Source organism: Triticum urartu, chromosome 2 (genome assembly GCF_003073215.2).
Source record: "Triticum urartu cultivar G1812 chromosome 2, Tu2.1, whole genome shotgun sequence".
Classification (NCBI taxonomy): Eukaryota; Viridiplantae; Streptophyta; class Magnoliopsida; order Poales; family Poaceae; genus Triticum; species Triticum urartu.
The window spans coordinates 432144698-432158365 of NC_053023.1; the positions used below are offsets into that span (position 1 = coordinate 432144698).

The 13668-nt window shown below is 46.4% G+C and overlaps 1 protein-coding gene across 1 annotated transcript; it reads left to right on the forward strand.

The window, feature by feature from the left end:
• Nucleotides 1-4178: 4178 nt before the first annotated feature.
• LOC125537691 (protein TIFY 9-like) lies at nucleotides 4179-9819 on the forward strand. The gene is made up of 5 exons (XM_048701018.1): nucleotides 4179-4433; nucleotides 4540-4700; nucleotides 5561-5651; nucleotides 6834-6891; nucleotides 9413-9819. The coding sequence occupies exons 1-5, from the start codon at nucleotides 4319-4321 to the stop codon at nucleotides 9498-9500; spliced, it is 513 nt and encodes a 170-aa protein (XP_048556975.1). The 5' UTR covers nucleotides 4179-4318; the 3' UTR covers nucleotides 9501-9819.
• Nucleotides 9820-13668: the final 3849 nt, after the last annotated feature.

The following is a 13668-nucleotide window of genomic DNA, read 5'->3' on the forward strand; positions in this document are numbered from 1 at the left end:
CCGGATAGTGAGGATGAAATTCATGAGGAGGAAGATGGTGCTGAGTCAGATGATGACGATTCTGATGATGATGAGAACCCACTTGTTGAATACCTGTATGCCCAAGGACTCAGACTGGGCGACGAGGAAATCGGCAACCTCTGGGACATGCTTCCGCTACGTGAAGACTACCTAGGGAAGCCATTCGTGACCCGCCTCACAAGGACGAATGTTAAACGGCATATCATGGTATGTTACTTAGTGTGGTAATTACATGATATACATGCTTAGTTAGTGTAGTAGTTCATATGATATGCATGTTGTAGTACTGTGATGAGAGGCCTAGTTTAGAATTCATTTAGTGAAGAATTTTATGACATGCATGTAGTGTAGTAATATGCGATGATATGCTTAGTGTACGCAGTAATCTAATGATATGCCTAATTACTGTAGTAATTTGATGCTTGGCGTATAGTGTACTGATGTGATGATATATATGCTCAGTGTTGAATCCAATGATATATGTGTCTTCAAGTGTATGCTTTGTTGATAATTGCATGTGACATGATCATATATCATGTGAACTGTTTTGCTATTTCCACTAATGTATATGATCATGTCAACTGTTTTCAGAAATTACCTAAGAGGTTACTTGATAGCTGTGGCATCGACCCGGACAAAGAAGGCATGGCTGCTGGACTACGCCTTACCAGAACGGGCTCCATCACCAGCTGTGCCTATGTAGTGGACACAGACGGTCGCACTGTCTTGAGCAGGGCAGGGTGGAAGAAGTTCCTTCGTGCCAAGAATCTTCGGGTAGGACAGGCCATCCTACTCACTGTTGCGAACACCCGTCGCCATGACTTGAGGATGATGATCACCATCCACCTCATTTAGAACTGCGGTGGGCCATGTATCAATCTGAAATGAACTTGTTATGTTAGCTCTTGTTTGCGAGTACTTGTCGTGTATTACCGTACCTATATCTACTCATATCTAGGTACTATTGCTTGTGATGGATTGCAACTATTATTAACTGGTACCTAATGCTCTACTAGCTATGATTATTCCACTGTGTGATGTTTTATAGGCTGTAGTGTGACATGCTAACTGTTATATATGGTAGAGGCTTGCCTCTAAGACCTTGTACAATGCAAGGTGCTTAGGGATGTGCTTCCACTGTGTGATGTTTTGTACGTGTCAGGTTGTAGTATGAAATGCTAACTGTTCTATATGGTAGTGGCTGGTCTCTAATTGGACCGACATGTTGAACTAGTATCAATGGTAGAGGCGTTTCGTTATGCGCCACATCCAATAGTTCACATAATTAATTATCCAAAGATTAAGGTATGAAACCCTTGGTCATACATAGCAACATTTCGTTCCTACAAATTAAGGTACTTCCACATTCAAACTAACTAATACTACAAATTCGAAGGAACTACTTAATACATTAACAGCACATAGGGAAGTAGCACTGGTCCAATGGCTTGAGAAATGACGAACAAAAACTGAAAGAAGAAGGATCAGCCAGTAGCAGCACCATCAGCCTCCCAGCCTCACAACTTCAGCCAACCTGGTGAACTCCAGGTTTTTTCCTGCAAAACGCACATGTGATGTTGAAGGCAAGAAAATAAATATGCCAGGGGTCTTGTCATGGCATCTAATCGCACGGAATGCTAGTACAAATGATGGAGAACAAAACATCCAACATGAGCAAATTCATAGGAGTTCTAGATCCATGGATACCATCAAGAAAAAATGCTCAGTTTTAATTCAGACACAAGACTAGGTGAAAACATGCATATTTCATATCAGCAACATTGATATGGCATCTTTGCAAGCTTGGGTCAGTGACTTGTCTTGTGTTTCATGGCATGACAATAATTTTAACAATAAATAGACATGAAATTGACCCAAACTCATGTACAAAGTTAGGCCATATGATGCATGGATTAATTCACACATAAATGACAAAATGCCAACTTTGTATAGAATTTGTAGTACTGAAATATTTCAGTGTGTACCGGTGTGTACTGAAACTGCAGTAGTGAAATAATTCAGTGTGCATCGGTGTGTACTGAAATTGTAGTAACGAAATATTTCAATGCCTACCGGTGTGTACCGAAATATTTCAGTGTCTACCACCACTACAACATTACAAATTTTGCCTAGGGCAGTACCGAAATATTTCAATGCCTACCGGTGTGTACCGAAATATTTCAATGTCCACCACTACAACATTACAAATTTTGCCTAGGGCAGTAACGAAATATTTCAGTGCCTACCGGTGTGTACCGAAATATTTCAGTGTCTACCACTACAACATTACTAATTTTTCCTAGGGTTCATATGATGCCTAGGGTTCACATACATCATAATCCATCCTCCAAATCCATGTACTCAAATGTTCATGCAATTCATTGAGATTAAAATGCCATCTAGCCTTCCCTCTCTGAACTATTATGATCAGTATCACCACGATGTAAGCACGAGCAGTAAAAAGATGAGGAGTGGGGAAGCTTACTCTAAACATAGCTACCGCCGCCGTTCAGACGAGGAGAGCGGCGAGGGAAGCGTGGAGAACGGCGGGGAAGCGAGGTCGCGACCATTGTCCTCCTCATCTTGCGCTTCGAAGTCTCCGGTGACTCGGTTGGAGGCTGCACAATCTGCAACGGCACCTCGTGCACGGTGGGTTCCTGATCAAGTGGATGCTCTACCCTGGATCTGAACGCCCACCACCTCCGCCTGGTCCACTCGCTGGACGAATTGGCCTGCTCCATCGCCCAGAGGAGGATCTCGATCTTCTGAATCGGTTGCGCGGGCTGGGGGAAAAGCTTTGCCCTCTCCTTCTTCGTCAAATTCTTGAGAGTGGCCATTGCCGTCCAGCTCATCTGCCTTGTGTTGTCAAATCAAGAACGGATCTCTCTCAACCTGGCCAACTTGACCTGGTCGCCGCCGGCGATCTGCACGAAGTCGGTGTTCTCGCCGCCGGCCATCAGCTCGATCTGCCGTGGAAGAGGGGGTGGGGGTGGGTGGGGGGGTTGCCTGAGTGGAGCGAAGTTGCAGCGGCAAGAAGGAGGAGATGACTGCGGTGGACATGGAGGAGAGGGAGGAGATGGCCGCCGATGAGTAATTATGGAATGTGTAGCACCATGGCGGCGGTTATTCATTCGACGAGAGGGGCGGCGCGTGCAAATTTTCCTAGGACTAAACTGCCCCTAGATTAAAACGCGTCCCCACTTTGTCACGAGTACCGGCCCCACTCGTTTTAGTACTTTCGCGTACTTTCATCGGAGTACTACCCAGTACTTCGTATTTGTCTGCCGTTAGATCGACATCAACGAACGGTTCTAAAAAAGCCCAACCACTCTAAAACTTGTAATATATATACATAAGGGTACACGAAGTGTACAAATACAATATACAAGGTATACACAGGAAAAAGAAAGAAAGAAACACAGCACAAACCAAAACCAAACTTGTGAACCCACATGACCTAAATATAGCAGCCATATACTGGATGCACGCGTCAAGCTGGAACCCCCCCCCTCCTTCTCATTTCCTGCGAACAGCAGGATGCGAGGATCACATGTTAAATGCACCGAAACAAGCCCAAAGGCACAGCAGGAGCGGTGCAGAAGAAACACTGAATCGGCCACACTACTCCTGGACCTGGTAAAAGGGAAAGAAAGGGACTCGTCCATCCATGCCCGTGGACCAGAGCAGCCCGCGGCGCACGCTGTCGGCTCAAACCGGGCACCGGCGTGGGAAGTTGCTCCGCCAGGAAGCAACCGAATGAATTTCCGCTCGTGGCTTAATTTTCATTTCCTTTGCGTCCCCATCAGCCGCGTGCCCCGTTCACTTCACACGCCTCTTCCGACGCAGGCCGTAGAGTCCGCGTGTGCCCATTCCCACTCGTCTCGAGCTGTTGGAGTGGTTGGCACCACACGCGGCGCCCGATTAGTGGAGGTTCCATCTCATTATTTCCTTCAACCACCTAGTAAATCAAATTGGTTAGTGGTGCCGACGGAGACGGAGGGTGGGTCGGTCGCTTTCTCGCCGATCGCCATCTTTTCGCGCGTTCCGACCTGCGCTGCCGAGCAATGAGACTTAATTTGAGAGACGCGCGGCGACGACGACATGGGTCGTGAGCTCATGCAGCGGTAGCTCCACACCGGCGACCAGTAGCCCGCAGCTCTCGTTTTTTTCTATATATATTAGGCCTCGCGCTCCCGATCGAACGTAACAACTCCGCTCATTGCCCATAGGCCATAGCCACGCCAGACGAGCGCCTCCATACCCCCTCTACTCTACGTGCTCGAGCTTGGGATCGAGCATGTCGTCGAGAGCGCCGCCGGTGGAGCTCGACTTCCTCGGCCTCCGCGCCGCTGCCCCCAGCGAACAACACGGCAAGAGCACCGGCTCCTCCTCCGCCTTGTCGTCCATCCGAGGTCCGAAACTCCGAATGTCAGATTATTCTAGTTTATCCCTGCCTCTTGTGTGTCTGTGTATGCGCGCGCGAATGCTGACTGGAACTGCATGGATGCGTGCGGGCAGGGATGGAGACGAGCGCTATAGCGAGGATAGACCCCCAGCTGCTGCGCCGTGTCGTCGTCGCCCGCTCGCCGGCGACCACGGAAGAGCCGCCAGCGGCTCCCAGTCCCATGACGGTCTTCTACAACGGCTCCGTTGCCATCTTCGATGTCTCCCACCACAAGGTGATTATCAATCTCCGCGCCTGTAGCTTCATTTGCATATTACTCTTCTCTTCGTTAGACTCTCAACTTCGACCCTCACTAATTAACTTTGACCATAAGGTGATGCCTATAACTTTTTTTAACTAGATGATACTCGATGCGTTGCTGTCAGGATTGGTTGTAATATTTTTTGATGAAATTTGAATGAAAATCAATATAGATATAATATATTGTATGTGCTTGTTATGTAGTTGTAGATATATATACAACATAAGTAGCATTTCCCATGCATGTTAAGAGAGATATAAGTAGCCTGATTGGTGAGGTGATGTGTGGTGGGTTAAGATGTGTGCGTGTTGAGTGAGAATATACATATCATTTCTCATGCATGTTAAAAATAATAATTAGTGAGATGATGAGGTGGCATATGTGTATGTTAAGAGAACTGAGACAGTAGGGATTAACTATTTAGGTCACCTATAATTGCAGTGTGAAAAATGGGTAATTTTAAAACACCTTCACTGCAGATTTTAGTGAGTTGAAGTGGGAATCAGATGGTTGTCTTGAATACCACTTACATTTGACTGCAAAAACATTTTATGTTTAGGAATAGAGGTAGTATCATACAAGATAGTTTGTTACTAGTATATTTAGATGCATACATTCGGTACGCATGTAAACTGTTCAAAACAATAATTGTTGTTGTCAGATGTACCTTAAAGCACTTAGTCCGATGTCAGATTTCCAAAAATGAACTTACATATTTCTTTTGATTAGAGAGAATTAAGGTATGCATATAAAAGTAAGCAGATGCAGGAGATGTATATTATCAAATTCATATACTAATGTTGCCTTCGACATCTTACCAAATATTTTGACAGGCAGAGGCTATAATGCAGATGGCGAGGGACGTAAAGATGGCAGAAAGGCGTGACCTTGGCAACAATACGCCTGTTGGAAATTCAAGCAAAGGTTTGTTTAAATAAAGGTCCCGATAACTGCCACACGTGCGGTGTATCGGATAGTTGTGCCACACGCCTCGTGTGGCATGAACAGCAACCAGCCCACACACCTATGTGTGGGCAAAACAACTAATGCCCACACACATCTTTTTTCCCTTCTGAACCCTCTCATACGCGTGTGTGTGGACGAAGTTGATAACGCCCACACGCCCGTATGTCAGGCCTCATACCCTTCTGGTCCCGCACGCGACGCGTGATGCCCACCGCGCGCCCGCAGTTGCCATGGTCCAGACCCTCGTCCATGTTCGTTTATCTGCAGTTGTCATGTCGCTGAACTACGGTTGCCATGTCGGACAACTGCAGTTGCCATGGTTGCTCAACTGCAGTTACCATGTATGGTCTGATCTAATGTAGTTGCCATGATTTCATAACTTTAGAAGTTGCCACATACTAACACTAGGCAGTTGAGAGAGTTGCCATGTGCTCACAAGCATGCTAGGGCAGTTGCCATCTAAAAAGGAAGAGTTGCCATCTGCTTACGTGCACGTTAGGGCAGTTGCCATGTACGTGCACGTTGGGGCAGTTGCCATGTACCATGCAAAAACACATGGCAACTCGGTAAAAAGCAGTTGCCATCTGCTTACATGCACACTAGGCAGTTGCCGTGTACCCTGCAAAAACACATGGCAACTCGGGTAAAAAAAGAGTTGTCACCTGCTTATAAAGCACACTAGAGGCAGTTGCCATGTGCGCTGCAAAAACACATGGCAACTAGCAGCTTACGTGTGGGAGAGGAGACGGGCGTGTGGGCGAGATGGCAAATGCCCACACACCAGCTCTTGTGCGTGACTGGAAACTGGTGTGTGGGTGAACTGCTAAACGCACACACACCGGCCCCTCCGTGTGGTAAAATGAATGTGTGGGCGAACTATGTCACACACCACACACACGCCTTGTCCTACGTGGCACAAAAAATCAGCTAGATTATGTCAAGATTCATGCATATAGTACTGAAAAGTGATGGATGCGTGTGGTCTAAGATGGTCAACGCCCACACGTATAGGCGTTAATATTTCCGTTAAATAATAACTCATCATGAGCAAACAAAAAATTGTAATAAGTAAAAAAGAAAAAGAGTTCGTTGGACACTTGATAAAGTCGTTGCTTACAATTCTAATATTCATGTTTGCAGACATACCACTGGCAAGAACAAAATCGTTGCAGCAGTTCCTCGTGAAGCGTAAAGAGAGGTAAATAAATACAACTGTATATATTGGAATTATGTTTTGGCCAAATAATATCAATTTGTCGATGGAACAAAACCATAAGTTAAAAGTAATACTCTCTTCATTCCTAAATATAAGTCTTTGTAGAGATTCCACTAAGTGAACTACATACGGAACAAAATGAATGAATCTACACTTAAAATGCATCTATATACATCTGTATGTGGTTTATGGTGAAATCTCTATAAAGACTTATATTTCCTCCATTCTACAATGTAGTGCTTCCTCTATCCCGTGCTTCAACTTTGACCGTAAATTTAACTGCCAAGACCGATTGCGGCGGGAGCAAAAATTATATTAATGAATTCGTATTCAAATGAAGTTTACAATTATATAATTTTTTCTCCCGTCGCAGTTGGTCTCGTTGGTTAAATTTATAGTCAAAGTTGGACCTCGGGAAGCGCGGACGTACTATATTTTAGAATGGAGGGAGTATTTAGGAACGGAGGAAGTAGTAGTTTCTTGTTTTTGAAAGCAAAAGAAAAAACTATGGCATATATTTTTTTCGTAGTACGTGCAATTGACGTTGATATTTATTAGAGAGAAAAAATGATACTGATATTAGGTAGGATATCAGGACTAGTTGCTCTCTTTGAACATTCCACGTGGAGAGAGAAAAATGTTGAAACCGTGTGGGTCCTTGAACGATCTTGATGGATCGGAGACCACGTTTTTGGTGCGATCGACAGCGGTCGTAATGAACCTAGCAGCATGCGCATACATAGTTGACTGACGGTGACATCTGTATCGACATCGACGACCGATTTGATGGACCGACACCTACCAAATCAAACACCACGATTGATCTGCTCACCCAAATCGAGCAAAGCAGGATTTGGTGGAACAACCAACTCCCGTGTCGCTCGGGAGGGGCGACCCGGGAGATCCCAATCTGTGCCGCCAGGCCTCCCTCCTCACCGGAGCAACCGTCGCCGTCGTCGCCGCCGGCGTTTGCCGCGGTGGCGGCGGGCTTGCCTTCTTGGACGCGGAGCTCCCTCCCAGCAGCCGTCTCCTTCCTACTTGGTGACTTGTTCCGCATGGCGTGACGAACAGCATATCCTTTCCTGTTGCTTGGATGCAATCGACCGGAAACTGCATGGCGACGTCGAGGCCGCTCAGCGGGAGGATGCTCAAGGACGAGTGACCTCCGGATGGACATATGGCCTGCAGTGGGTATCACGGGCCCGCATACGTGGGCTGTCTCCGGCATCGAGCTCCAGATCGAATCAGAATCTCGAGCAGTGGGTGAAGGCAAGGGCCGGGCGGCTGAACTGAATGTCCTCATGGATCTAGTTCCTCCCATGACGCTTCGCCAGCTGCCGCCGTGGGCTGCTTCCCGTCGTTGCCGGACGAGCTCTTGGGCCACTGAATCACGCCCTGCTCGTCTTTATTCCAGACCGACGCCACCAGCTCCGTCTCCTCGATGCATCCTCTCCTCGCCGGTCGTCGCTGCAAATGTGCCGCTGAGCAAAGCCCTTGTGGTGGCTGGCAGTGGGGCGACGATTTGGAGTTGATCTCAGCGATGACCACTTTGGTTGCACATCAGGAGGTGGTATGGTAATGGTGGGTCTGTGGCACAGAGGAGGCTTGCCGGATGCGGCGGCGTATGCACGGCTTCTCGTCGGATTGTATGACCTCAGTTGTAATTGCGGTGGCCACCGAAAGTCTAGTCTTCAGATCCGGTGGTTCACTTTCAACAGGAGATGCAAACTATGGACAACAGTTTGACGCAGAGGAATGGTTGTGCAACGGCGGCGTTTTCATCGCATGTGGTTGTTGGGATCGCGGAAAAGTGATGGGGACAACACTTCTGACATTCATGGTGGTGCTACTCGAGCACCCGGTCTCGAGTTCCGGGGTGAAAACCTAGGGCTGACCCAAGTTGGTTATACCTGGCAATGGCGACGTTTTTACATCGTTACCTTGTCGAAGGCATTGTTCGGATATACTCAGACTGATTCTTCAGGGTGAAAATCTAGATTCTGACCTTGATTGGTTGAATCCGGTGACGGCGGCGAAGGCGTTGCTGTTGAAGAACCACGGAGTCCGTGTGGTGACATGAGATAGTTGGTGCGGATATGATCATTGTTATAGTTTGCCAATTGCTGATCTGATCGCTTTAATCTTTCTTTCTTTTTTTTCCTCGCCTACACATAGCTTTGATCATATATGATTTTGCTATTTGTTGGTGTGTGTTTTATGCGCGTGTGTTGGTGTTGGCTGTGTGCATCTTAGTTATGCAGAGGCCGGATACGTGCTCATTGTGTTTGTATCCACTTGATACTTCATTTTGAGTTAATAAAATCCATCCTTTATCGAAAAATGTATGCATGCACGCAGTATCATCTTTGCCTTCTTCTGCTCAGAACAAGTCAAAAGCTGTAGTATTACGTACGACTCCAAATCTTTTGGGTTGTACGTATACGTGTTGACCTAGCTAATTCGCCACCTAACTCATCATGCGTGCGGTTGTTTAAACGTGCAGGTTGACCCGCATGGGTCCGTACCATCCCGGCGCCACCACCGTCAGCGGCAACTCTCTTGGTGTGAAGAAGGAAGCGGAAGCAGCCTAGCTAGCTTCTGGGCTTAACTGATTAGCTTGATGTTCATTTTGTACTCTTGGTTATTGATTATAGATAGTTGTTCCGATGATTATCAGTGTATATTCATGTGTGTGGAAATGGAACCACGAGTAGTAGCACTAGTATAGACACGTGCAATAGAATTTGGTGGCGGTGGCTTAAGTTTGGTCAATGCGCTCTTTTTTACAGATGATTAATTTTGCATGCACTCATGCAAATGTATGTATGTATATGTATGTAACACTGTTTTATATAAGGGGTAGATCATTTGTATCGTTATACTCGCAAAAAAAAAGATCATTTGTATCAATATAACTGTTCTGCCATATACCATTTCTTCAGGGGTTGCAACCCTCTACGGCCGTTCAGCGATATCCTCTACTTGTCTTTTTTTGTTTGCAGGGTTAAAGGAATTTCATTGCTCAACCTGAAGGAAGTTTCTCCAAATAAAGTTGGGTACATTAGCAAGTTAAGCTCGGTTGCGTCCTCGCTTAAAGAGGTGATGAAAGTATTAAAACAATGGAGCATGGTGAAATTTGGAATTGTTTTAAAGAAGATAGAGTCACTGCGTAATAACCTCGCCGAGTTACAGCTAGCAGGTGCGGACCGGGCACATATTCGCACTAAAATGAATCAGCTTGATGAGTTGTTATACAGAGAGGAAATGCTTTGGCTTCAACGCTCTCGTATTACTTGGTTGAAGGAGGAAGAAAGAAACACCAAATATCTGCACCGACGTGCAGTCTGGCGTGCCCGCCGCAACCATATCCAACGTTTGTTGAAGGAGGACGGCTCGTGGAGCAATGTCCCAAGTGACATGGAGAGAATGGCCAACTCTTATTTCAAGGAGATCTTCACAATGGACCCAACACTTACTCCGGATGTGGTCCTGGATTGTATCACGCCGCGGGTTACAACCGCAATGAACGATTCACTTTGCAAGCCTTATACGGATGAGGAGATATCTAATGCCCTGTTCCCGATTGGTCCCTTGAAGGCCCCGGGCTGTGATGGTTTCCCGGCTCGTTTCTATTAGCGGAATTGGACGGTTCTTAAAACTAAGATCATTGATGCGGTTCAGGACTTTTTTATCACGGGGATTATGCCCGATGGTGTTAATGATACGGCAATTGTTCTCATCCCTTAAGTTCCTCATCCAAAGGAACTGAAGGATTCGCCCAATCAGCTTGTGTAATGTGGTATACAAGATTGTTTCCAAGTGCATGGTGAACAGGTTGAGGCCCCTCCTCACGGACCTCATTTCTGAAAACCAAAGTGCATTCATTTCAGGGAGACTTATATCGGATAATTCTATCATTGCTTTCGAATGTATTCATCATATTCAGTCGATTAAGCATAATTCACCAAGCTTATGTGCCTACAAGCTGGACTTATCAAAAGCCTATGATCGTGTTGATTGGGAATTCTTGGAGAAGGCACTGGCCAAATGGGGTTTTTCTCAGCAATGGGTTTCTCGCGTAATGGCTTGTGTCACTTCGGTGAAATATTCAGTGGAGTTCAATGGAAAGTTGTTGGAGCCTTTCTTCCCCTCGAGGGGGCTCCGCCAAGGTGACCCGTTATCCCCCTTTCTCTTTCTCTTCGTAGCTGACGCTCTATCTTCCTTGATCAAGAAAGCTATGGGGGAGGAGGGCCTCAAAGGGGTGAAAAATTACAGAACCGCCCCGGAAATATCTCATCTTATTTTTGCGGATGATTCACTATTGTTCTTCCATGCGACAGAACAACAAGCAGGTTTGGTTAAAGGTTTGTTGAACACTTGATTAACCCGTCGAAGTTCTCCATTCTTTTACTGATAATTGCTTACCCATTATGGTTCAAGAGGTGAAAAGTATATTGGAAATCACCCAGGAGGTATTTGAACCCAAATATTTGGGTCTTCCAATTCCAGAAGGGAGAATGCACAAAGGAAATTTTGAAACAATTCAAGAGCGTCTAAGGAAGAAACTAACAGATTGGAGTGAACAATACACCTCATCAGGTAATAAGGAGATCCTTATTAAATCGATTTCTCAAGCTATTCCAGCTTATGTCATGAGTGTGTTTAAACTGCTAGCATCAATGTGTGATGAGCTAACACGTATGATCCGTCAGTATTGGTGGGGAGTTGAGAATGGGAAGAAGATGGCTTGGATGAGCTGGGACAAGTTGAGACTCCCAAAGTCCATGGGTGGCATGGGTTTTAGGGATATGAGTGCCTTTAACCAGGCCTTGCTAGCCAAACAAGCTTGGAGATTATTGGACACGCCGGACAACCTGTGTGCTCGCCTTTTAAAAGCTAAGTATTATCCTACAAGGCATTTGTTGGATACGGTCTTTCCGGCTACGGGATCCGCGGTTTGGAAAGGTATATTGCATGGTTTGGAACTTGTTCGGAGGGGGGTCATCTGGCGCATGGGTAATGGTACTTCTATCCGTAGTTGGAGGGACCCGTGGATCCCGTGACCCTTCTCCCTATGGACGATCTCCCCGAAGGGTTCTTGCCGCTTCAACCGTGTGTCAGATTTCTTGGATGATAAGGGTGCATGGAGAGTGAATCGCCTAAATGCAGCCTTCTGGCCTTTGGACGTTGATCATATTCTGAAAATCAGAACCTCTCCACGACAATGCGGTGATTTTATGTCTTGGTTTCTGGAGAAGCACAGAATGTTTACAGTAAAAAGCACATACAAGCTAGCTACCCAGGAGCATAATTTGATCCATGCTGCAGGGAGTTCTAGCACACATCCGGATGGTAATCGCACCTTATGGCACACCATGTGGAAAGCACATGTGCCTCAGAAAATGAAGATCACTGCTTGGAGAGTGGTGACAGGAACGCTGGCGACGCAGCAATGCAAGAGGAAAAGACACATCTCTACACGGGCAACTTACCCTCTTTGTGGATTGGAGGAGGAGAGCACATTCCATGCGATGGTTTCTTGCCCGCAGGCACGTACTCTCTGGGTAAATATGAGAGCTAAGTGGCCACTCCCGGGGGATGATTTCCTCATTGATTCTGGAAACGAATGGCTTATGCACTTACTTACCAAATGCTCTGTGGAAGTCCAGTCCATGCTGATCATGTTAATATGGCGAATTTGGCAGCTACGCAATGACAAGTTCCATGGGAAGGAGGTTCCTCCGGTTCTTGCCTCAGTCGAGTTTCTAGATAGCTACTATAAATCAATCATACTTGCGGGGAAGTATTCAGAGAATGAAATTTTGAAGGGAAAGATGTCTACCTCGCCCATTGATATACCTTTGCAGAAGACGCTAAGCCCTCCAGCACCTTGGCCAGCCCCGGCATTGGGTACGGTGGCCCTCTCTATCGATGGGTCTTTCCAGATAGCAGATGGCTCGGCGGCCGCTGGGATGGTTCTCAGGAACAACGAGGGATCTATTCTTTTTGCAGCGTTGTAGGATCGAAAGTATGTCTAGAGGGGGGTGATTAGACTACTTGACCAAATAAAAACTTAACATTTTCCCAATTTTAGTTCTTGGCAGATTTTAGCTATTGTAGGACAAGTCAAGCAATTATCACACAATTCAAGCAAGCATGCAAAGAGTATATTGGCAGCGGAAAGTAAAGCATGCAACTTGCAAGAATGTAAAGGGAAGGGTTTGGAGAATTCAAACGCAATTGGAGACACGGATGTTTTTCCTGTGGTTCGGATAGGTGGTGCTATCCTACATCCACGTTGATGGAGACTTCAACCCACGAAGGGTAACGGTTACGCGAGTCCACGGAGGGCTCCACCCACAAAGGGTAACGCTTGCGCGAGTCCACGGAGGGCTCCATCCACGAAGGGTCCACAAAGAAGCAACCACCCACAAAGGGTCCACGAAGAAGCAACCTTGTCTATCCCACCATGGCCATCGCCCACGAAGGACTTGCCTCACTAGCGGTAGATCTTCACGAAGTAGGCGATCTCCTTACCCTTACAAACTTCTTGGTTCAACTCCACAATCTTGTCAGAGGCTCCCAAGTGACACCTAGCCAATCTAGGAGACACCACTCTCCAAGAAGTAACAAATGGTGTGTTGCTCTTGTGCTTCAAATGATAGTCTCCCCAACACTCAACTCTCTCTCATAGGATTTGGACTTTGTGGAAAGAAGATTTGAGTGGAAAGCAACTTGGGGAAGGCTAGAGATCAAGAT

Bases quoted from the DNA above. Each gene is read 5' to 3' on its own strand.
- LOC125537691 (XM_048701018.1), top strand. From the start codon at position 4,319: ATGTCGTCGAGAGCGCCGCCGGTGGAGCTCGACTTCCTCGGCCTCCGC. The intron at 4,701-5,560 runs GTGATTATCAAT...ATATTTTGACAG, and splicing joins TCGATGTCTCCCACCACAAG to GCAGAGGCTATAATGCAGAT. The intron at 5,652-6,833 runs GTTTGTTTAAAT...TCATGTTTGCAG, and splicing joins TGTTGGAAATTCAAGCAAAG to ACATACCACTGGCAAGAACA.